The 25,932-nt window shown below is 43.4% G+C and overlaps 1 protein-coding gene across 5 annotated transcripts in view; it reads left to right on the top strand.

Annotated features, from left to right (window-relative positions):
- Positions 1-25,932, top strand: part of HNMT (histamine N-methyltransferase) — a 73,967-nt gene that overhangs the window by 22,259 nt on the left and 25,776 nt on the right. For 3 of the 5 annotated variants that reach the window (XM_030580702.1, XM_030580701.1, XM_030580703.1), the window contains one exon: positions 8,080-9,202. The exons of 1 other annotated variant lie outside the window; for it this stretch is intronic. In XM_030580702.1, the coding sequence (XP_030436562.1) occupies positions 8,080-8,423 (344 nt within the window). In that variant the 3' untranslated portion in view covers positions 8,424-9,202. Of the gene's footprint in view, positions 1-8,079; positions 9,203-9,579; positions 9,636-25,932 lie in introns of those variants that run through there. One more of the 5 variants, XM_030580704.1, reaches the window with a different exon arrangement.

Genomic DNA, 25,932 nt, shown 5'->3' with positions numbered 1-25,932 from the left:
GCCTCGCTGAGGTCGGCCGGGGGCGCAAAGACAAAAATGGGAATGACTCCCCGGGTCATTTCCTTCTTTATGTTTTATCTAAAAATAGAGTCAGTGCTGCCTAGAATATGGGGCAAGTGTACTAGAGTACCAGAGAGCACAGCCGTCAGATCCCGCAGAAATGATGAGCTGCGTGCCATTCTAGGGGGTGCCCCTGCAACAACCCCACCCATTGCTTCCCTTCTCCCCCAACCCTCCTGGGCTACCATTGCAGTGTCCCCCCATTTGTGTGATGAAGTAATAGAGAATGCAGGACTAAGAAACACTGAGTTTTTAGTGAGATAAAATGAGGGGTAGGCAGCCTCCAGTTGCTATGATAGTCCAGGCAGGACATTAAACAGTGGGGGGGAGAAGAGCCCAGCATCCTGCTGCTATGATAGTCCAGGCAGTACAAAATCTTTTCTTTAGATATGAAAGGGGGGGAGCTGATGGAGCTCAGCTCTCAGTTGCTATGATGAGAACGGTTACCAGCCATTCTGTACCATCTGCCGGGAATGACCGAGAGTCATTCCTATTTTTATCCAGGCGCCCCCAGCCGACCTCACCTGAGGCCGGCCAGGAGCACTCATGGGATGATGACAAGAACAGCTATCAGTCCTTTTGTACTGTACCATCTACCACCGAGGATTGGAGGTGAGAGGATGCTGCTGTTCAGTGCCGCAGCACCCCATCTGCCAGCAGCATGCAGTAGACATAGGGTGACACTGAAAAAAGTCAAGAAACGATTTTTTCCCCTTTTCTTTCACGGGGAGGGGAGGGGGGTAAATTGACGAGATATACCCTGAGTCACCCCGGACAATGTGTTTGACCCTACAGGCACTGGGAGCTCAGCCAAGAATGCAAATACTTTTTGGAAACTGCGAGGACTGTGGGATTGCTGGAGTCCTCAGTACCCCCTCCCTCCCTCCATGAGCATCCATTTGATTCTTTGGCTTTCCGTTACGCTTGTCACACAGCACTGTGCTGTGGACTCTGTCTCATAGCCTGGAGATTTTTTCAAATGCTTTGGCATTTCATCTTCTGTAACGGAGCTCTGATAGAACAGATTTGTCTCCCCATACAGCGATCAGATCCAGTATCTACCATACGGTCCATGCTGGAGCTCTTTTTTGGATTTGGGACTGCATCGCCACTCGTGCTGGTCAGAGCTTCACGCTGGGCAAACAGGAAATGCAATTCAAAAGTTCGTGGAGCATTTCCTGTCTACCTGGCCAGGGCATCTGAGTTCAGATTGTTTCCAGAGCGGTCACAACGGTGTACTGTGGGATACCGCCCGGAGGCCAATACCGTTGATTTGCGGCCACACTAACCCTAATCCAACATGGCAATACCGTTTTCAGCACTATTCCTCTTGTTGGGGAAGAGTAAGAAACTGATTTAAAGAGCCCTTTATATTGATATTAAGGGTCTCATTGTGTGGACGGGTGCAGGGTTAAATCGGTTTAATGCTGCTAAATTTGGTTTAAACGTGTAGTGTAGACCCGGCCTAGGATAGGATTTCTGACCTAGAGTGGCCTTTAACCTGAAGAGAGGTGGACTGGTGACAAGGAAAGGAGGAAGATAATGGAATAGAGAAGAGCAGAAAGCAATGGAGCCAACAAGGGAAAGGAAAACTGAATCAGAGGCAGCTTAAAATAACAGAAAATAAAAAAATAAAACTAAGGGAAGAGGGGAAAAAAGAAGGGAAGGAGAAGAGCGACAGAGAGAATGAAACAGGAAGAGAAGGGTTGAGATGGGAAAACTACAAGAAAATGAATAGGCAAAAGCAGTTTCAAAATATAGCTCCCTCAAAAAAAAAAAAACCCAAAAAACAAAAAAAACCAGCCTAAGCTAAAAAGAGAAGATTTGATAAGGATGCATGCAGTAGTGAGCTGGAGCCGGTTTGCACCAGTTCACAAGAACTGGTTGTTAAATTTAGAAGCCGGTGTAGAACCGGTTATTACAGGGGCTGGCAGGTGGGCAAACTCTGGTCCGCGGGCCACATCTGGCCCACAGGACCGTCCTGTCTGGCCCACCTGAGTTCCCAGCTGGGGATGCTCCCCTGACCCCTCCCCTCGCAGAGCTCCAGCGTGCCGGGTTGTGGGCGCCCGCGCTCTGGGCAGCTCTGCAGCTCCTGCTGCTTTGAGCAGCAAGGTAAGGGGGTAAGGCTGCAAGCTCCAGAGGGCCGTGCGGCATCCATACATGCTGCCCTGAGCAGCATGGTAAGGGGACTGGGCCGGGGCTGTGAGGAGGGGTTGGATAAGGGGCAGGGAGCGGTTGGAGGAGGTGGAGGTTCTGGGAAGGGGCAGTCAGGGGATGGGGGTTGAGTAGGCCTGGGAGTTCTGGGGGTCTGTCGGGGTGGTGGTGGATGGGGTCGGGGCAGTCAGGGGACAGGGAGCAGGGCGAGTTGGGTAGGGGGTGGGATCCTGGGGGGCAGTTAGGGTGGGGGGTCTTGGGAGGGGGTGCTCAGGGGACAAGGAGTGGGGGAGTTTGATGGGTTGTGGGTTCTGAGGGGGGCAGGATGTGGGTTGGGGTCAGATGGTGGTGGGGAGATAGGTACGTGGGGCTTTACTCACTGTGCGGTTCCCTACTGGGTCTTCGGCAGCACTTTGGCGAGGGGGGTGTTCTTCACTAGCTCTGGGTGAAGGACCTGCTGCCGAAATACCGCCGAAAACCCGGAGTGAGTGAAGACACACACACCCCCGCTGCCGAAGTGCTGCCGAAGACCCGATAGAGAACCGGTTATTAGGATTTTGGGAGCTCATCATTGGATACATGGTCCCTCTATGAATAGTTTCAGTCCCTCCGACTCACTCTGTACCTTTTGAGAGGCCAGGACAACTACAAGAGTTAAGTTGTAGTGTTTTTAATCACAAATCAAAAAAAACCCATTCAGTTAACATCATCTTGAAAACAAAAGTAGTGCCATATGTTGCGCCTACAGAGAGCTATTATAATAATGCTTCACTCAAGTAGTATATAATTGCTCAGCTCAGAAGTGGCACCAACTCACTGAACACTGACACCAGCAACTTTTCTGCAATTAGTGCTCTGCATTCATTTTCAACCAGGTGAAAAAAAAATAATATCAGAGGCTCCTCTAAACCACTGAAGTATTTATTATACTGTAGGTGACTGTTTACAGATAAAGCCAGTTTTGGAGAATGGTTTATTAGTTCAGGGAATTTCGAGTCCTATCGCTCAGCAGGTCCTCAATTAGGCCTGGATTTATTTCCAGCCCACCCAATCAGGGTGGTGTCATCCTTTTTATAAATGATTTACACTGGAAATGCTGAATCATGGAACTGAGATTAGAGAGAATAAAGAAATCAATCCTGCTTTGGCATCAGCTTCCCAGACTGTTCTTTTTCTAACGTCCACTGTCTCGGAACCTCATTCATTCAAAGTATGTCTCTGTTGTGAAAACCTATATTTGTACAAACATGTGATCACTATGGGCCAGATTCTGGCTGGTCATTAGATACATGTGCAGTATTGGGGAAGGCTATAGGAGCATTCTCATCCCTCCTCTCCTCCCTGCCCCACTCCTGCTGCCTTGCAGGGCCGGCTCTAGGCACTAGCGGTCCAATCATGTGCCTGGGGTGGCATTCCGACTCTTTGGGGGCAGCTCTTTTCAAGGGCCAGCACCAGGGCCGGCTTTAGGACGTACGGGGCCCGATTCGAAAGAGCTGCCGCCGAAGATGGCGGCAGCTCAATTGGTTGCCGCTGTTTCTGGTGGCACTTTGGCAGAGGCTGTAGGGCCCTCTTAGGTGTGGGGCCCAGTTCCCGGGAATTGTCCTAAAGCCGGCCCTGGCCATTTTGTTGTTGTTTTTTTTGCTTCGGCGGTGATACTCCGGCTTTTTTTTTTTTGCTTGGGACAGCAAAAAACCTGGAGCCAGCCCTTTTGCCTTGTACAGCCTGAATAAGAGCCAGCCAAAACAGCAGGCCCTGATTGCTCTCCAGAGGTGCAAAGAGGGAGGAATCTACCCCAGACTGTCCCCCACCAGCCTGTGTAATGGGACTGACAGGGAGTAGCAGCAGAGATACTCACCTGCACCCTAAACAGCTTTCAGGTAGAATTGTGCCCTAGCCTTAAGTGGTGTGGCTCTGCACCATCCTTTACTCTGGGCTCTAGGCAACTTGCACAGCCTAACCCTACATAAATATTAGATATAACTGTTTTGTTTCATCATTAACAAGCCTTAAATTTAAAACCGTTAAACTGCTGAATAATCCCTATATTCCTTCAGGGCCAGGCTTCTATATAGCCCGGGTAAGGGCCCAGTCCTACATCAGTGGTTGTTTTGCCATTGATAGCAGTAGCCACAGGATCAGGCCTTTAATGAACTGTGCATAAGGGGGCTCCCAGGTTAAAGGGTGGGGCTGTAACAGAATCCTCCCTGAGGCCAGTAATGCTGCACAAGCTGTCTTGCGAGTGGGGGATTCAGTGGCTGAATCCATCCTATCCCTTCCTCCAAACCCCACTGGGTATTGACACAAGGGAGGCAGAGGCAGGGGTGTGTGGATCTCCTATGAAGATTCTGTGGATCCTGCCCTTTTGCTGCCACACCAGACTGCATTGATTCCACTGTGTGCAGGCCCATCTATACTTAGGAGTCTTCCCCATTTATCAGAGGGGTAGCCGTGTTAGTCTGGATCTGTAAAAGCAGCAAAGAATCCTGTGGCACTTTATAGACTAACAGACGTTTTGGAGCATGAGCTTTTGTGGGTGATGCATGCTTCCTCAGATGCATGCTTCCTCAGATGCATGTAGTGGAAATTTCCAGGGGCAGGTATATATATGCTAGCAAGCAAGCTAGAAATAACGAGGTCAGTTCAATCAGGGAGGATGAGGCCCTGTTCTAGCAGTTGAGGTGTGAAAACCAAGAGAGGAGAAACTGGTTCTGTAGTTGGCAAACCATTCACAGTCTTTGTTCAGTCCTGAGCTGATGGTGTCAAATTTGCAGATGAACTGAAGCTCAGCAGTTTCTCTTTGAAATCTGGTCCTGAAGTTTTTTTGCTGAAGGATGGCCACCTTAAGGTCTGCTATAGTGTGGCCAGGGAGGTTGAAGTGCTCTCCTGCAGGTTTTTGTATATTGCCATTCCTAATGTCTGATTTGTGTCCATTTATCCTTTTCCGTAGAGACTGTCCAGTTTGGCCGATGTACATAGCAGAGGGGCATTGCTGGCATATGATGGCGTATATTACATTGGTGGATGTGCAGGTGAATGAACCAGTGATGGTGTGGCTGATCTGGTTAGGTCCTGTGATGGTGTCACTGGTGTAGATATGTGGGCAGAATTGGCATCGAGGTTTGTTGCATGGATTGGTTCCTGAGCTAGAGTTATTATGGTGCGGTGTGCAGTTACTGGTGAGAATGTGTTTCAGGTTGGCAGGTTGTCTGTGGGCAAGGACTGACCTGCCACCCAAGGCCTGTGAAAGTGTGGGATCATTGTCCAGGATGGGTTGTAGATCCTTGATGATGCGTTGGAGGGGTTTTAGCTGGGGGCTGTATGTGATGGCCAGTGGAGTCCTGTTGGTTTCTTTCTTGGGTTTGTCTTGCAGTAGGAGGCTTCTGGGTACACGTCTGGCTCTGTTAATCTGTTTCCTTATTTCCTCGTGCGGGTATTGTAGTTTTGAGAATGCTTGGTGGAGATTTTGTAGGTGTTGGTCTCTGTCTGAGGGGTTAGAGCAGATGCGGTTGTACCTCAGTGCTTGGCTGTAGACAATGGATCGTGTGATGTGTCCGGGATGGAAGCTGGAGGCATGAAGGTTGGCATAGCGGTCGGTAGGTTTTCGATATAGGGTGGTGTTAATGTGACCATCACTTATTTGCACTGTGGTGTCAAGAAAGTGGACCTCCCGTGTAGATTGGTCCAGGCTGAGGTTGATGGTGGGGTGGAAGCTATTGAAATCGTGGTGGAATTTTTCCAGAGTCTCCTTCCCATGTGTCCAGACGATGAAGATGTCATCAATGTAGCATAGGTAGAGAAGGGGCGTGAGTGGACGAGAGCTGAGGAAGCGTTGTTCCAGGTCGGCCATAAAGATATTGGCATATTGTGTGGCCATGCGGGTGCCCATAGCAGTGCCACTGATCTGGAGATATATATTGTCATCAAATTTGAAATAGTTGTGTGTAAGTATAAAGGCACAGAGCTCAGCAGCCAGTTGTGCTGTGGCATCATCAGGGATAGTGTTCTTGACAACTTGTATTCCATCTGTGTGTGGGATGTTTGTGTAGAGAGCCTCTACATCCATGGTGGCTAGGATGATGTTTTCTGGGAGGCGACCAATGCATTGTAGTTTCCTCAGGAAATCAGTGGTGTCACGGAGATAGCTGGGAGTGCTGGTGGCATAGGGTCTGAGTAGAGAGTCCATATATCCAGACAGTCCTTCAGTGAGAGTGCCAATGCCCGAGATGATGGGGCATCCAGGATTTCCGTGTTTGTGGATCTTGGGTAGTAGATAGAATAACCCTGGTCGGGGCTCTAGGGGTATGTTGATTTCTTCTGGTGTTAGTGTAGGGAGTGTCCTGAGTAGATGCTGTAGTTTCTTAGTGTATTCCTCAGTGGGATCTGAGGGAAGTGGCCTGTAGAATTTGGTATTGGAGAGTTGTCTGGCGGCCTCCTTTTGGTAGTCAGACCTTTTCATGATGACAAAGGCACCTCCTTTATCAGCCTCTTTGATGATAGTGTCAGGGTGGTTCCTGAGGCTGTGGATGGCATTGCGTTCTGCACGACTTAGGTTGTGAGGCAAGCGATGTTGTTGTTCCACGATTTCTGCCTGTGCACGCCGGCGGAAGCATTCAATGTATAGGTCCAGACTGTCATTTCGACCCTCAGGAGGAGTCCATGTGGAGTTCTTCTTCTTGTGCTGTTGGTGGGAGGGCACCTGTGTATCAGTGCACTGTTCAGTGTTGTCCTGGAAGTATTCTTTGAGTCGGAGACGGTGAAAGTAGGCTTCCAGATCGCCACAGAACTGTATCATGTTGGTGGGGGTGGCAGGGCAGAAAGAGAGTCCCCGAGATAGGACAGACTTTTCTTCTGGGCTGAGTGTGTAGTTGGATAGATTGACAATATTGCTGGGTGGGTTAGGGGTACCACGGTTGTGGCCCCATGTGGCAGGTAGGAGTTTAGACAGCTTACAGTTCTTTTTCCTTTGTAGAGAGGTGAAGTGAGTAATGGAGATCTCCTGTCTTATTCTAGTGAAGTCCATTTGTATAGAAGTTTGGTTATTAATGAGAGTCTCCAGGTTGGAGAGCTCTTTTTTGATGTTTTCCTGTTTGCTGTATAGGATGCCGATCAGGTGGTTCCTCAGTTTTTTTGATAGAGTATGGCATAATCTCTGTGTAGTATGGTCTGTGTAGTATGTAGATAGCAGTGGATTTTTTACCTTTAGTCCATTTGATATGATGTCCATCCGTTTGCATTTGGAAAGGAAGATGATATATGCTGTATTTGTGCAAATTTCTTCATGAGGTTGATGGATTTCCACTCCATACGGCTAAATGCAGTGCCTTGCATGGTGTCAAGTATCAGAGGGGTAGCCGTGTTAGTCTGGATCTGTAAAAGCAGCAAAGAATCCTGTGGCACTTTATAGACTAACAGACATTTTGGAGCATGAGCTTTCGTGGGTGAATATCCACTTCCTCAGATGCATGTAGTGGAAATTTCCAGGGGCAGGTATATATATGCTAGCAAGCAAGCTAGAGATAACGAGGTCAGTTCATTCAGGGAGGATGAGGCCCTGTTCTAGCAGTTGAGGTGTGAAAACCAAGAGAGGAGAAACTGGTTCTGTAGTTGGCAAGCCATTCACAGTCTTTGTTCAATCCTGAGCTGATGGTGTCAAATTTGCAGATGAACTGAAGCTCAGCAGTTTCTCTTTGAAGTCTGGTCCTGAAGTTTTAGTGTAGCAATTATTTTGCATATAGCGCTGTGCTCTCATGTTATGGGCTGTGCCTCCCGAAAGGTTCAGCTCAGAATTGGGGCCATGCTTAAAATAATACATCTGAAACTTTGTTTAAATACACTCTTATTTTTAATATGATTTTAATCTGGCAGGAACCAGTGGCTGGACCACGCTGTGGAAGAAATATGGACCTCGCTTATCTCTGAACGATCTTTGCTTTTATGACATCGAAGAGCGACTCAGTCAAATAGGGCTGAAGTATCAGATCTATGAGCTTCCATCCACTATGGACATAACTAATTGTTTTATCAAAGGGAACAAAGAGGGGGAGCTGCTGCTGGATTTTTTGACAGAAACCTGCTATTTTAGTAAAACTGCTAGTCTAGACCTAAAAAATAAAATAATGGAAGAACTTAAAAAGCCTGAATGCAGTGAAGAGAAAGATGGAAAGGTTTTTTTTAACAACAACTTGAGTGCAATAGTGATTGAGCCATGACTAAGATCTACTGGATTTCTCAGTCCAAAACCAAATGATCATATACAAACAGTTAACCACTTAAATGTCTTTGTGTGTTTCATACTTTACCAATTAAGTTTACTAGGGTATGTCTGAGAAAGTTTATAAACAGTTAGGAAATTAATATTAATATGTGTAACAAATGTGCATTTAATACATTACTAATTCTTCAAAAATCTATCTGAATAGCAAGTTATACCTTATTATATGGCAATTCTTTAATCAGAATTCAGATAACTAGCACCATTAATCAAAGCCCAGCTAATACAAAACAATGCACTTCTGATGGATGGGTAAGGAGTAATACTGACCTTGAACAGATATTGTTATAATTTAACTGCTCTCCCATTCACGTAATTCCAAATATATTTTATTTCACCTATAGCTTCCCTTCCCTATGAATCAGATTCATATACAGAGCAAATTCTGCAGAGATAAAGCTATAGCTCTCATAGACCATGTCTCAAAATGAACAGGCTCGCTGGGCACTGGTGATCATAACGTCCATGCATGCAGAACATATTGACTCTTCACATCAGATGCCGAGATCTCTGCAGCACTGGATTAGAGAACAAGGTAGTATGCAAATCCGTAGTAGGGATGAGTTGCTGCTGATCTTTTAAACCAAAATGTTGCCTCATGCTTGTATTTTCAGTTAGAGAAATACGTATTTCCTCTCATTACTCTTAACTACATGTGTCTGGTGGCCTCCATAATGTACAAGATGTAAAAATAAAACTTAAAGGATGAAACAGAAATGACATGAATGAGGTTCTTCTTGTTTTCAACAGTTACGCAGGGCTGGAGCGGGCCCAGTGTCATCTATAACAATAGTTTTCAAATTTTTTTTCTGACAACCCAGTTGAAGATAATTGTTGATGCCCGTGACCCAAGGGAGCTGAGGATGAGGGGTTTGAGGTGTGGGAGGGGCTCAGGGCTGGGGCAAGGAGTTGGGGTACAAGAGGGGGTCAGGGCTCTGGACTGGGGGTGCAGGCTCTGGGGTGGGGACAGGGATGAGGGTTTTGGGATGCAGGAGGGAGTTCCAGGTTTGGGGGAGGAGCAGGGCTGGGGTAGCTTACAACACTCCTGCTAATACATCCCGGAATGATGTTTGCTTTTTTTTTTTTCCAAACAGTCTTCCTGCCTGTCCTGGCACCGTGAACCACACTGCACCCCAGAAGAAGCCAGCAGGTACGGCTTCTAGACGGAGGCACACAAGCAGCTCCATACAGCTCTCACCTGCAGGCTCCACCCTCTCCCTCAGCTCCAGAGTGCAGAGCTGGTGCTGGGGTAGGGGCGGAGCACAGAGCCCCATAACCTCTCCACCTAGGAGCCAGACCTGCTGCTGGCTGCATCCAGGGCACAGCGCGGTGACAGAACAGGTAGGAACTAGCCTGCCTTAGCTGAGCAGGGACTTTTAACAGCCCGATTGGTGGTGCAGACCAGGGCCATCACAAGCCAGTGCCTTACATTCTGCGACCAGTTTGAAAACCACTGATCCATAATATAAGCTATTTGGCAAGAAGTATCTTTTTTTTGAAGTTATCTAAAGACATTGACCCATTTCTGACTCAGGGAACATCTACATTGCAGCTAAAAAATGAGTCCTAGCTCAGGTAGACAAACACGCACCAGCTCTGCTCTAGCTAGCAGGCTAAAAGTAGCCACATAGCTGGGGGTAGCCCAGGCACAGGGGCTGAGTATGTATCTGGGGGGATCCGGGCAGGTTTCTATTTGGGTGTCTAGGCCAAACTGCTATGGGACCTACCCTAGTTAAACTGCTATTTTAGTACTAGCACAAGCACACTCCCAGCTGTCATGTAGACATACCTTGGAGGACTTTTTTCATGCTTCTCAATGCTGGTGAAGTGATTTCATCATAAACCCCTTCCCTGAACTTCACTGTCTTCCCTTCAGTAGTTGATTAATTTGTTTTGATAAATGATTTCATGGTTTTAGTAGCTATTATGTTATTTACAAGGTACAGTGCTTAGTGGAATAGAATATTGTTGCATGAGTGAATTTAATAGCTTGAATCCTCAGTTCATTCAGTGAGGCAGGTGAACTTGATTCAATATTGAAATGGTATACTGTAGATAATGCTTTAGCTGCAAGATGGGATCTTTAATTTTGTATATACAGCCAAGTCAATATCAATGTATTAAATATTTGAGGTGATGGGTGATTTAGTAGGAAGTATACCTGGCATTAATAGCAATTTACAGTCATGTCGATGTGACTTGTTTTACATAGCTACATCTAGGGATCAAATATTAATCCCAGTGCACTTTAGAATGTACCTACTATATTTCACAGCTGCTGTACTGAACAGAAACTACTACCACTTTTATACAGCAGCATGTGCAGTTTCATGTTAGCAGACCTCAATATATCCTGTAATACTATGACAAATTCCAAAAGGGGAGGGAAGGAAATCTCCCCTTCAGACACAATGCTGTATGCATCTCTAATGTACAACAGATGAAAGATTTCAGCCAGTTGTCCTCTGTTATGGGTGGTATGTCCTCTTCAGTGATGCATTAGTGAGAACTCTTGGGAAACACTTCTTGTAATGTTGCCACCAAATCAAAGGGAGGGGTGGGCATGGTTTTATAACCCATCAAGAGCACCCTCCCTGGAAGCTGTGCCAATTCATCCCTACCAGAGATGACAGAAATACATTAATATATAACAAAACTTTGACTAGATGAAATATAAGAATGATCAGACCCATGACCCATCAAGTCCAGTATCCTGTCTGACAGTGGCCAATGCGAGATGCTTTTGGCACTTGGAGGTTTAGAGACACCTGGAGCATGGGCTTGCATCCCTGATAATTTTAACCAATAGTCACTGATGGACTCATCCTTCATGAATTTATCTAAATCTTTTTTGAACCCAGTTATATTTTGGCCTTCACAACTGCCTATGGCCATGAGTTCCACAAGTTGACTGTGTTGCATGAAGAAATACTTCCTTTTGTTTGTGTTAAACCTGCTGCCTATCAATTTAATCAGGTTACCTCTAGTTTTGGGGTTATGTGAAGGAGTAACTAACAATTTCCTATTCTTTTTCTCCACATCATACTTGATTTTATAACCTCTTTCAAAGTCCTCCTTAATCATTTCTTTTCAAAGCTGAATAGTCCATCTTTTTAATCTCTCTTCATAGAGGAACTGTTCCCCTAAACTGTTCCCCATTGCCCTTCTTGGAGAAAATGGCTGTTTCCTGGTTTTGTTGTTGTTGTTGTTGTTGTTGTTTTGCTAGGGTTATTTTGGAAGTTACTTTATCTGTAAACTGATCTGTCAGTACAGCTTTATACAGAGGAACAAGGTTCCAAGTCTGTTCAGTGTATTCCAGCATGGTGGGAAAGTTAGGGTTTTCCGATCTCTTACAATTGACTGAGCAGCCAACATAAAAGTGCTCAACTTCAGCCTATCTATCAAGTGCAAGGTTGAAGTGTCCCAAGAAATGAACTTCTGGGTACCAAAAATCTAGTGATGTTTTTGAGGCAATACAGAGCCAATCAGGAGTTAATTTTGGACAAGTCAGCTGATTGTAGTGTTTCCAGCAGCTGGAATGTCAATTTTAAGCAATGCTGGCGCTATTGAGGGTAACTAGCCTTGTGGCTGGGGGGAAGCAGTAGATGTGGTATAACTTGACGTAAGTAAGGCTTTTGATACTGTCTTGCATGACCTTCTCATAAACAAATGACAGAAATACAGCCTAGATGGAGCTACTATAGTGCATAACTGGTTGGAAAACCATTTCCAGAGCGTAATTATCAGTGGTTCACAGTCAAGTTAAAAGGACATATTGAGTGGGGTCCTGCAGGGACCAGTTCTGAGTCCGGTTCTGTTCAATATCTAATCGATTTAGATAACGGCATAGCGAGTACACTTACAAAGTCTGTGGACAATACCAAACTGGTAGGGGTTGCAAGTGCCTTGGAGGATAGGATTAAAATTCAAAATGATCCGGACAAACTGGAGAAATAGTCTGAAGTATATAGCATGACATTCAATAAGGGCAAATACAATGTACTCCACTTAGAGAGGAACAGTCAGTTATACACAAACAAAATGGGAAATGACTACTTAGGAAGGAATACTGCAGAAAGGGATCGGGGGGTCATAGTGGATCACAAGCTAAATATGAGTTAACAGTGTAAGACTGTTCGGGAAAAAAAAAAGCAAACATCATTCTGGGATGTATTAGCAGGAGTGTTGTAAGCAAGACACAAGAAGTAATTCTGCTCTACTCCATGCTGATTAGGTCTCAGCTGGAGTAGTGGGTCCAGTTCTGGGCACCACATTTCAGGAAAGATGTGAACAAATTGGAGAAAGTCCAGAGAAGAACAACAAAAACTATTTAAGGTCTAGAAAACATGACCTATGAGGGAAAATTAAGAAAAAAACAGGGCTTGTTTAGTCAAGAGAAGAGAAGGCTGACGGGAGACATGGTAATGGTTTTCAAGTATATAAAAGGTTGTTACAAGGAGGAGGGAGAAAAATTGCTTTTTCTAACTTCTAAGGACAGGACAAGAAGCAATGGCCTTAAATTGCAGCAAAGGCGGTTTAGGTTGGACATTAGGAAAAACTTCCTGTCAGGGTGGTTAATCCCTGGAATAATTTGCCTAGGGAGGGTGTGGAATCTCCATCATTGGAGATTTTTAAGAGTAGACTAAACAAACACCTGTCAGGGATAGTCTAGATAACACTTAGTTCTGTCATGAGTACAGGGGACTGGACAAGATGATCTCTCAAGTCTCCATCTAGTCCAATGATTCTATGATTCTCTGACAGATTTGTTGAATGAGAACAAATCCCTGTGAAAGACACTAGGGAATCCCACTCCTCTAGCCAGGAGCAGCAGAAGCACCCTAAAAGCGGCGGAGAGGGGCACAGGGGCCCAAACCATGGCCCCACTCCCACACAGTCTCTTCCCCCCGTCATGGCCCCGTTCCCATGCCATGCCTTTCCCCCGGAGGCCCCAACCCCTGCTTGTTCCTCTCTGCCCCCTCCCTTGCCGCTTGCCCTTACAGCTGGTAAAAAGTGGGGGGGCATAGCCCCCTGGCTTCCCCAGTTCTGGTGCCCCTGCCTCCAGTTCAAGAGGATGTGTGCCAACTCTCTTTTCTTTAACAGGCAAAGAAGAAGTTTGTTATGTACAATCTTACCAGCTTTCTGTGCTTCCTACTTAAAAACAGAATTTGCTCATAAAGAAAGGACTTTGGTGCTGGCCCCTTGAAGCTCAGGCTGAGTAAGAAAACTCCTTGTAAACAGAGGAATACGGGGAATTCCGTTTGTGTCTCAGAAGATCTCAGTTTTTTAATAGAGAATATATCAAATTATTAAACTTCAGTCTATATTGGCAGCCGCCTCTGTTAACAGGGACAAGTGAAATTAGACCAGTTGAGTGTTAAAGAGGATACACTACTCAGCTTTAAATTGGGCACTTCCATTTCCAGGAAGGAAGCAAGGAGAAAGGAACCTAGTTTGGGGCTTGCTGGTTCACTAAAGTTGTAAGAGATTTTTCATGCCTCTCAAATGACATTCCATTTTTGCCTAATGAAAGGTAAGTGGAGCCACTAACTGGGCTGCAGGATAGTACTATTTTAGAATTCACAAGACTCCTCCTCTCCCCCTTGAGATTTATGAAACGTTAGCTTAGCTGAGTCCCTTTCCCTGCCAAATATAATTGTTTGCCTTAGCAATAGAACAGATTGTACCAAAGGGAAAGTATTGGGCTCTCTTGCACTGGCTTCTGCCCACACTCTCACTTTGTCTTAAACAAGTTGATCAGTAGGGGCCTGATCCTTTCCTAATGCACACAAATCATGAGCAAGTCCACTTAAGTCAATGTAGCTACACCTGTGCAAAACTTGTGTAAATCAAAGGGGAAATAGACCTCTAGTGTTGTATTATCTATATACTTAAATGGAAATGCAGGTTTGTGCCTTTTATTTGGCCAAGTATATTTTTCAGAAACTAAAAACAAACATTTCAAGCCAAGTGCAGCTTGATATGTCTGTTTAGCCATTGGCATTGCCTCTCTCATGGCCTGTGGCTATGATGAAGCATTGCGGCTAAATGGGTAGCTCGCCCCTCATTTCTCTACTTTATGAGCACATGCACTCAGGGTGCATGGAGTTTATCACAGGAAGTGGGAGAGTTAGTGGGACTTTTGTCAGAATATTGACAAAACTTCCAGCTTTCTGCCTCACCTGCAAATAAGTGTGGGCTCATGGCTCTTGTGAGGTGTGATGTGATCATTCCCAGAAATGGCTCCTGCAAGAGGCTTTGTTTATAGGAAGAGTGTTACTAGGTGGAAGTAGATCAAAAGGAACTTGTGAGGACTGGACTGTTGGAATGATGCAAGACATAGGGAAAGAGCATAGCCAAAGAGAGCGAAAAGGCTGGTTCCAAAATACCCTTCCTTCCTGCTGTATTTGGCCTCCAAAACACTTCCCCTACTTAAAAGGGCCCCAATTCTCACAAACTGACTCCGTTCAATGCCAAATCCATTTGTCTGAGCAGCCTCAAGTCTGTCACTTTAGAATATTTTTATGTATAATTTAATCGTGCTGGTTAATTACAGCAGCAATTTGAACAACTGCATTTACATCTCAGATGCTAGCGTCATTTTCACAATGTCCACGTAATTCATGCTTGCAACTCATGATGGGATATTTAATGTCATTACACAGTAGGGCAACGTCTTCATATTAATAAAAATACAAAGGCTAAAATGAAATGGATTAATATCTAATTTGATATCTTCATTTACATGATGTGCAAAATTATCTTAAATATTTGTTATGAATGAAGCAGCTTTCCACCAATTTAGGCTTTTTTTCATACTGGAGAATGTTAACATAAATTGTATCATAAATCATAGCCTAGTAGAGTACCAGAAGGCACATATAAAAACCCATATCTTTACTGCACATATTTCCCATTAACCATAATCTATTAGTAATTGAAGTTCATTACAAATTCTTGTAGACTTTATTGCTATCATGCTGCATGACATACTGAACCTGGCTTGCATAACAAGAAGTCCTTGCTGGGAAATATCCTATTAACAATGACAGTGCATTTGTCATAGTGATAATAAACCCAAGAGCTGCCTGTAGATTATAAATTATTGCAGCGCCATTTGCACTGCTGTAGTTTAAAGTTTTGTCAGCACTTCCGTTTTAAAGCCCTGTTTTTCAGGGAGTTATGACTGAACCATAAAAATCTGCAACAAGCTGAAGCAAGGGTTTCAAGGTTTCTGCCCAAGAGGTAGCGGGTGTTTGTCTGTGCTTGAGAGATTTGGTTCATTCACATTTAAGTTTTAGAAGACGAAACCTAGTAGTTAAATTATAGAAATGGAAAAGGAAAAAATATATCCTAATTGATTCTACTGGAAAACATGAATGTTGACAAGCAATTGGCCAATGTTATTTCTAAAACTTTTGTTAGCATTAAAACTAAAGCAAGAAGAGGGTTGTAGCACAATCATACTCAGCTATGCCATGAGGCCTTAGACAAGCAAAACTCTGTGCTTCTGTTTCTATCTGTAAAATGGGATAATAATGTTTACCTGCATGCGTTGCAAAGGTCTAATAATTAAAGGGTGAAATCCTGGCTGAGTGCAGTCACCTTTATGTCTATACAATGCTTTGAGCACACAAAGCTCTATATAGGTGACAAGTATCAAAATAAAGTTACCAAGGAGTTATGAAGTATAAATATTATTTATGGCCCAAAGTACACTTTGGGTCCAAATCTGCCCTTATTTAACTTGATAATAAATTACTTCAATTTCAATACATCTAACATATTTCAGGAGAATCACGTGTTTCACTAGATAGATTGACAGTTATGCTTAGAATATTATAGAATGAACTACTGTCCCCACCAAAATTAGTGGGGAACTCCCCCTGACTTCAATAAGGCTAGGATTTCAACCCATACCTACAATAAGTATTCAGCCATAAAGTACAGCCTGTATCTGGATGGGCTACATAACAGATCAGATAGTAAATAATCATGTTTCATGTACATAGCATCTTGCATATCAATGTCCCAAAGTGCTTTGAAATCTTTAGATGCAAAAAAAAAAAATCACTTCCTCTACCACCGAGGTGCAGCAACAACTCGGGTAAAATGTAGCAGTTGTTTAATTGCTCACAGCACCATTACACAACAATTTATGGCAGGAAGTGGAGAATTCTGTAAGCAGTTGAAAGTGAGGAAATTTAGAGACACGGAATGTAATTACTCAGACTGGAATTTCACCAGGATACTGGAGCTAACACCTCTCCTCTTGCCCCACCCATCTATTTGGGGGTGACAACAATATTGAGCCAGTTAATATAGCATATTTGGACTTTCAGAAAGCCTTTGACAAGGTCCTTCACCAAAGGCTCTTAAGCAAAGTAAATTGTCATGGGATAAGAGGGAAAGTCTGCCCATGGATCAGTAATTGGTTAAAAGATAGGAAACAGAGGGTAGGTCAGTTTTCATAGTGGAGAAATGTAAATAGTGGGGTCCCACAAGGATCTGTACTGGGACCAGTGCTATTCAATAACATGATCTGGAATAGGGGGTGAATGGTTAGGTGGCAAAGTTTGCAGATGATACAAAATTATTCTAGATAATTTAGTCCAAAGCTGACAGTGAAGAGTTAAAAGGCACCTCATAAAATTAGGTAATCAGGCATCGAAAATGTTAGACGAAATTCACTGCTGCTAAGTGCAATGTAATGCACATTGGAAAATATAATCCCAAGGATCCATACAAAATGATGGGGTCTACATTAGCTGTTACCCTCAAGAAAGAGATCTTGGAGTCATCATGGATAGTTCTCTGAAAATGTGTTCTGTGTGCAGCAGTAGTCCAGAAAGCTCACACAATGCACTCAGAGCTCTTGTCCTTGCTTAGATTGGCAAAGCTAATGAGGTCACAGCCTGACATGGCAGAGCTGGGGTTTTACAAAATATCTAGAAATTAGGGCATAAGCACAAGTCTCTGTATCTATCTACTCGATAGTCTTGAGGCCAGATTTACAATTATGCTATTTGTGCTGCCCTGAGGAAAGAACATGGCACAGTTCTGTTAAATAACACTGATCCTCCACTGGCATTCAGTTCCAAAGGGCCCATTTGCAAGTAGTGTATGTTAGAGCAGCCTCTGGAATGCTCAGACTAATGCTGCATCTGGGGCTGGCATAGATCCATGCTGGGCCAGCTCTACTGTTTTTGCCGCCCCCAAGCAGCGCACCAAATTGCTGCCACTGATGGCAGGGGCAGTCCATGGGCCGTTAGGGTGGCACTCACGTTTCTGTGGCAGCGGCAATTCGGTGGCAGATTCTCTCTTCAGTTGGAAGACAGAAGCCGCTGAATTGCCGCCGCGGGCAGCTGAACATAGAAGCTGCCGCCGAATTGCCGCCATGAAACGTGTGAGCTGCCCTAACAGCACACGGACTGCCCCCGTCATCCAGTGGCAATTCGGTGTGCTGCTTGGGGTGGCAAAAACACACAGACTGCCGCCCCTTGCAGATTGCCGCCCCAAGCACCTGCTTGGGATGCTAGTGACTGGAGCCGGCCCTGGATCCATGGGATCAGAGAACCACAACTGGCTTCCCAACATCTGCCTTCTGCTGAGCAGGACATCTCACCCCCAGCTCCCCTCTGCTGAGACATCTATATGAGTAGCAGCCTACTTCTTATGCAACAGGGGACAAAACAAATTTTGACTCTGTCCATTTTCCCCCTCTGCCCATACACACAGCAATGGAGCTGGAGCCAGGATCAGGCCATGGGCCCATCTTGCTCATAATGGCTGAGTACTGTACATATATATTATTACACTTGTTATATCATTTTACTGCAAAATCATATCTTCAACTAATAAAGGATTTAGTCTTGTCCATCCTATAATTTAGGAGGAGATGAAAATGTTTCTCTAATAGGTTGAGTGTGTTTTCTTAAAGGAAAAAAAATATATAGCAGCTTGTGGAAGCTGTTTCAAAAGATTTAGAAAGTTAGAATAAATCTCCATGGATTTGTGGTTAGAGTGCAGGTGATCTAGCCAAAAGTGCATGCCCAATGCAATTTATCTCCTGGCTATATAGATAACATTTTATAGAGAAAGGCACAGCCATATGTGATTAGAGAGAATGGATTAGGCTCAAAGGCTATAACTTAGTTCCACTGAGGCTGATAGCAAAACACCCAATGGTATCACAGATACCAAAATTTGACCTTCAATTATTAATATCTTTTGAAATATGAATTTCCAACCAAGAACAAAAACCAGTTTAATTTGACATTAAAAAGCCAGTAGACTTGCTTTGCTATTTCATTCTAATCAATATATTCTGGTATTTCCTCATCCATATTTAGTATTCTGCTATTTTTAAGTTGTAAACTATCAAATGTTTTAAGAGCTTAAAAATAATTTCAGTAAGCAACTGTCAAACAGCTGGAAAGTATTCTTTATTGTATGATAAGTTATTTTCAAGTTAACAAAACAATAGTTTATTTTGTTCACGTCCAACAAAACCCATACTTCAGAATCCACTTTTCATACCAAATCAGTCTGTCTGTAAGACAAACTGTCTAATGCATAGAGTGTTTACCGACACACAGCAAAAAGATGTGCTACATTAACTTCAGATTCTATAATATGACTAGCTACCTTCTTTAATCTCATTGCTGAACAGTGATGAATATCTGTTCTTCTGCATTGCTTTCTTCTCTTTGTCCTGCTCCTATAATGGATCATAGATTTTTCTATCAGGCTTCATGTCATATTAGAATAGTGGACATGACTTGTTTAGAACAAACTGCATCAGAATGTACCAAAGTAAGCTAAGCAGTTGAGCTGTACTAAAAAATGTTACTTTGAAGTGATCTATGAAGACAGTAATAAGCTTTTCTTTTTAAGTAGTTTAGATAGGCATACTCTAGACATGGACTTCAGCTCTGCTATATAAAATTAGAAATATTCTGCACATCATATTCCCATTTTAGAAAGGAATCACTGATTCAGAATCAATGGGAATATGCTGCACTGCTTGCATATGTGTCTTATCTGGGAAGGATTCAAATTAAGAATATGCACTTAACTTGTATATGTGGTGGTTTATGTAGGCTATGTAGAAGAATTTCCATCTTGGGTTTCCCATGCATCTACATCTGTCAAGATTCTCAGTGAACACTCCTCCAAAGAGATCCAATCATTTATTTACATTACAAGCTCTCTGGGGCAGGGACTCTTACTCTTGAGTTTGTACAATTCTTAGCACAATGAGGCCCTGATCTTGGCTAGTGCTTCTAGACATTAATGGAAAACAAATAAAAAATACATTATTTAGGGGAAGAATATCCATGGATGGGCAGCTACAGCATTTTGACAAGGTAACTGCTGACAAAGATGCTAACTGAAGTGTCCAGCCATCTCCTGAAACATTCAGAAGAGTAACAAGGTTCATTGCTCCTTTAAAGAGGCAAAAGCACAGCAGCTTGTTGCTTTAGCTGGAGTTAAATCACTTCCAAAATCAAATCTAGCACTGGATTTTCCATAAACCATGTTGATTGGCATTAATTATTCCTTATTATTCCTTTGATTCCCTATTAATAGAGTCCCATATCAGCCACTCCATTTTCTTGCCCAGAATTGTTATCAGACTGTTAGCCTATAAATACACAGGTCATCCCATTTAATTTCTTTAACACATTGACACAATATTAGTTTTTGTCCAGTCTTCTGGAACTTTGCTGATGTTCTAAGACTGACTGATTCAAAAACATTAACAGTCCAGCAAGCTCCTCTGCCAGCTCTTTAAAAACTTTTGGATACAAGTTATCCAGACTGGCTTATTTAAAAATGCCTAACTTTAGTAGGATATGTCTATACTCAGGGCCAGCTCTAGGTTTTTTGCTGTCCTAAGCAAAAAAAAAAAAACGGTGTCCAGGATGCCGCCCCTGAAATTGTGCCACCCCAAGCACATGCTTGGTTTGCTAGTGCCTGGAGCTGGCTCTGATCATAGGGCAAGGAACAAAATGTTCCATTTTAGTTAGGAGATCAGCCACAATTAGGATCACTGTCTTCCCATACAAGCGGAGCAGCTCCACAATAAAGTCTATAGATACAGTAGACTAGGGGTTTAGGGGTAATGGACAAAGGCTGGAGAAGGCTGAGCATTTTAGAGGATAAGCTCTAAGCAATGGTTGCAGGACCTTTCATATTCCGTGATGGATGTGCATAGGCCAGGCCACCAGAAACTCTGCAGTATCAGGCCCCGGGTCTTGGATTTGCCAAAGTGATCAGTAAGTGGCATAGTTTCAGGACCTGGAATCTATGTTGACCCTCTGGAATTAGGAACCAAACCGGGCAAAGAGTCAGTTTGGTGAAGACTATGGTGGAGTGCAGTCTTTCAAAGAGCTCACTAATATGGGACAAAGGGTACAGTTCCAGATCATAACCTTATTTAATGCCCAGTTGTCCACACAAGGATGCCAGGAGGCATCTTTCTTAGTCACAAAGAAGATCAGATCCCTAGCCAAGGATGTGGAAGGGTGGATGAACCTCTTTTGTAGGTTCCCCATGAGATAGCTTCAGAAAGTCTAAAGCTCTGGCTTTGAGAGAGAATAGATTCACCCAAAAGGGATCTCCCCTCCAGGCTGAAGGTCAACAGGGTAGTTGAGGCTGCAATGCCTTTTTGTTGTTGTTGTTGTAGAACATGTCTGTGAAATCCTGATACTTGGCAGGAATTCCCAAGACAGTTAGAAGAGTAGCGGAGGCTGCTGGGGTTACTTCCAGATTTACTCCTTCAGTCTCAGGTTCTTCTGAAAGACTGCAGAGGACCTCTGGCCTGCAGCTGGGTTCTGCAAAGCAAGATGCCAGCAGTATGGCAACTTAAAAAGAACCATGCCAGTCCACCAGCAGATACATGGGTAGTAGATGATGCACCACAAGATACCAAGAACAACTGGAGAGTGTTGTTTTCAGACCAAACCTTGTAGACACCTTTTAAGCTCCTCCCCCAAGTCTTCAGGACCGGAGAGTGACCTTGAAGGATGATTACTTCTAAGAGGGCTGTTCCAATAAAAGCCATGGAGGATAGGTCCATTAATGGCTATTAACCAGGATGGGCCAGGATGGTGTCCCTAGCCTCTGTTTGCCAGAGGCTGGGAATGGGCAACAGGGGATGGATCACTTGATGATTACCTGTTCTGTTAATTTCCACTGGGGCACCTGGCATCGGCCACTGTCAGAAGACAGGATACTGAGCTAGATGGACCTTGGGTCTGACAGTATGGCTGTTCTTATGACTTCACCCACCTTCTCTCTGAAATTTATCCGCACATCATTAAGCAAAACCACATTCCATTCTGATTTATAGGGAAGTGTAAAATTTCACTGTAACAAAACAAGGGAACGCAGATGTCCAGCTTACTGTTCAAATGGCTTATTGATATGTAAGGTCATTTGTCAGGGGTTCATAGTCCAGCGAGTGTAAAAGCTGATATCACAACAAGCACAACCTTTTCTGTTCCCATCTGCACATACTAGCCGTTCCAATGTTTGCTAATTACCTCCCTGCACATTACTGTAGTGGCAACAACTATCTGCAAAGCTGTAGATGCATCAGTGTGCTCTGAGGATGGAATGTGTCAACAAATAACATAACGTGCTGTAAAAAGAGGCAGGGCCTCAGTTTAAAAACCTCTTTCAAAGCTCAAAATTTACTACTAGTTAAGCTTAATATATGGGCAATTCCACCTCCATTCAGAAGGAGCAGCTTCTTCTGAAAATAAGCTATTCATTTCCATTTGCTTAGTTAATAAAATAAATGTAATGCCACCCTATTATTTATTATTCATATATCATATATGCGTTCGATGGCTACCCATACATAAAAGTAGGCAGTTCCTGCCACACTCTAAAAACTGGCAGTTAGGAGATGGGATGTACTGGGAGAAAGAGACGTGTGTTAGGCACGCAGTTTATAAAAAGCAAAACCAACATTGAATCTATATATCATTATATAAAAGACTGTTACTGCTCAGGGCCTTCACGGAAGAGGTGGCAGAGTAGGTGAAGTACTAAAGCTGCAGCTGAGCACTCCCAAGGAACGGCTCCCTGCCAGATGCTATCAGTAGCATGGAAAACAAACTAATGAGTCTTAAAACAGGCGGGCCTGTTCCTACATTCTTTGCACAGCTAAGGCTCTCACTGACCTAAAAGGAAGCAGGCTCAAGTTCTAACTTTTTATTATCTGAATTATCATAGCTCCTAGGAGGACCAGAACCCCACTGAGTTAGGTGTTGGACAAACACGGAAAAAGACAGTTCCTGCCCTGAAGAGTTTACAATCTAAGTATATGGTGAAAGACAATAGGTGGAGCAGAAGGACACTAATAAAGAAGCCCAGAGAGGAAGCTTTTTAAAAAGCCTAATTATTCCAAATGGGATCAATAATGTTAAAACAAACTAATGGAATAGGCGTTTTTTTCCACCAAGGAGATGGAATATGTATTATAAAGTTATTAATTTCTTTTAAGTTCTTACTTTTTCTTAAAAGCAATCAAAAGTTATGATGCCATCATATATAACTAAAGCCTCGCAAATCCTCCAGTTTGTTACTTCAGTATTGTCTGTGACTCTTACTTTGTTACTTTCTAGTGAAATAATAAATAAAACCAATCTCATCATTTACATTTATTTTGACAATAAAACATGGTGGCTAATTAAAAAGGTTAGCTAGAATCACTGGGAAACTTTGATTACCTTAATTAGCATATTTAAGTCTAGCTAAGAAATGGTTTCTTCCCTGAAACATTACATTGTTAAAATCTGTTTAATGCCTATAACCATTCTGCTGATTTTCTCAAAATATGTTCTCCTTATAGGCCAGTGCTAAACTGTGCATATTAAATGAGTTCAGCTTAATGTTGTGTTAAAAGAGTTTGGTCTCTAGAGCTGTCTCTCTTCTAAATAATATGTAATCATATGCCATCTATTCAGTTTTCATTTAACTTGCCCCATGCAGGCAATGAATCCAGTTTAATTAAATATTCCTTTAAATAGGCAAATGAACTAGTTTGCACCTATAAAACCTATATGCCATAGGCTTAGGATGCCCTCAAGATACAAAATCCTAATAAAGAGAACATGTAAGATGTGCATCTAATAATCCAGAGGAAGTTTGACATTTGCTATGTAATTTAGTGAAAAAGGCATTTTCTTATGGGCTTCATGAAAGATTACGGTACAAGCAGCACGATTTTAGTGGCTGCTAGAGAGCCATTTTTTTAATAATATTAATAAACAATTAATTTAAAGATTAGACTAGCATGTTTTAGAGAGATATTATATACATATAATAAATTATACCCAGCTGCTGTTGGATATAATGCTTTGGGCTAGATCCTGAGCCCTGCTTCAGCCCCTTAGCTTTAATATATCTCATCCTCCTTCCTGACCCCAAGCCATGTGGCCTATGAGATAAGGGAGGATGGCTAGAGTGCTCCTGAACTCCAGCAATCTCCTGTTGGTAGACGGCCCCTTGTGGTATTTAGCACAGCCCTGAGGCCCTGATGACAGGGGAATGTTTTCAGTTTAAAAAAATACATAATTGAAACTCCCTACCCAAGAATAAGAATAAGCATTTAAGGTGGGATTCAGAAGTGGGATTTAAACTACAATGATCAGCATTGCAACACCTACATTTTAGGTGCTCTGCTGCTTAGTGGAACCCAGAGCCCTGAGTTACTCTCCCAGGCTCCCTACGCAATGCAGGAGGACATTTAGGAACCTAAGACCTGGATTCACAAAAGCCAGCACGCTGAGTGAGGAGCTGCCTAAGCTAACCAGTAGGAAATGTGTAAGAGAGGGCTGTGGCCTACACCCTGGCTCTCAAAGGGAGTTAGGTGCATAAGTTTCAGCCAGAGGATGACACCTAACTCCACTCAGGATTATAGTCCTGAACATTCCCCTGGACATGTAAGCCATGTCAGCCCCTTTTCAAGAAAAGCTAAGGAGCAGCAATCCGGTGGTTAACACACACACTCCCCAGGTGTGAGAGACCTAGGCATGACAAGAACCTAGGCCTCCAATCAGTGTGCCCCAGCCACTGCACTAGGGGGGGAATGTAGGGCAGGGCTCTCTCATTCTCTCCTATTGATGCTGTTCCATTGTGTAGAACTAATCAGATAGACACTGGGTCAGAGAAAGAGCGAATAACTCTACAGACCAGTGGTGAGGGACCTCCCCGGGAGATCCAGGTCCCACTCCCACCTACATTTATGAATAGTTCATTATTTATATCAAGGGGACCAGCTCCAACAGGAGAGCTTGAGAGAGCATTGTCCAAGAATACTCCTTCTGCCAGTGTCTTGGGTATCCTTCTGGGAGAGGGGGAGACCCAAGTTCACACCCCTGCTCCAAACTGGCCAGAGTAGGGATTTGAAGCCAAGTTTCCTGCATTCTGGATATGGGATATACTCTATGACAGGTAGGTGCCTAAACCTTTTCAGATCAGGTCCTTAGCCAAAGCCCATATAAGTCAATGGGAATTCATTTCACGGAGCTTTGGAACAGGCCTCATTGATTATTTTAACTGTTCATGAAATTAAAATATACTTTTTTAATAGCTGTATTTCAGCACCAGGTGCTATACAATGCTTTAAAAAGAGGTGGGTTTTAAATGTAATCCAGTCCCTTCTTAGTCCTAGTCTTGTCTAGATCAGTCAGTTCTGGCCCACTGCTTCAGGCAAGTGTTCTAACATTTATATTTTCAGAGGGCTGGAATGAGGCGGAACAGGGAAATGAAGCAGAAATTCATGAAAACGTTGATTTTCCTTGAAAGATTTGGGGCCTTTTTAAAATTACTAAAACAACCAGGAAGCAAAGACTGAAGCACCCAACTCATTAGTAAAATGAATGCAGTGGCTAATATATGCACTGCACCTGGAGATGCCAATTCACGTAATTACAAAAGAGAAAAACACCAGAGAAACAAACAAGCATGAAGACAATAGCATTAGACACAATATTAAATTAAGCTCTCCTCTCAAGATGTACAAATTTGCAGATTAATTGTGCATTACAATCTCTGCCTTGACATCACTTAGCTAGAATCCCGGAGAGAACCTGGGAAATTTAAAACAGACTTTCAATTCATATTGACGTATAGTTAGAAATATTTTTTTTAAAAGATGGAAACATTTTTTATTTTTGCCTGCACCAACTTTCAGAAATCAGCATAATGCCTCAGTCTGAACAAAATATGGATAAGGTCTCTTCACCAGTGTCTTTAGGAGAAATAAGAGACCCGACAAGGAGAACACAGTGTGGAAATATGCCAGGCCTAGTGGTGCATTAATGTCTATCTCGACCTGATGTAAAGCTCATTTAAGTCAATGGGAGTCTTTCCATTGCCTTAATAAGCTTTGAATATGACCTTTAGTGAATGTCTTAGGTGAGGTTGAC

This window comes from Gopherus evgoodei, chromosome 11, assembly GCF_007399415.2.
Source record: "Gopherus evgoodei ecotype Sinaloan lineage chromosome 11, rGopEvg1_v1.p, whole genome shotgun sequence".
Lineage (NCBI taxonomy): Eukaryota > Metazoa > Chordata > Testudines > Testudinidae > Gopherus > Gopherus evgoodei.
The sequence above is the reverse complement of the archived record's forward strand: the minus strand, read 5'-3'. Positions and strand labels throughout refer to the sequence as shown.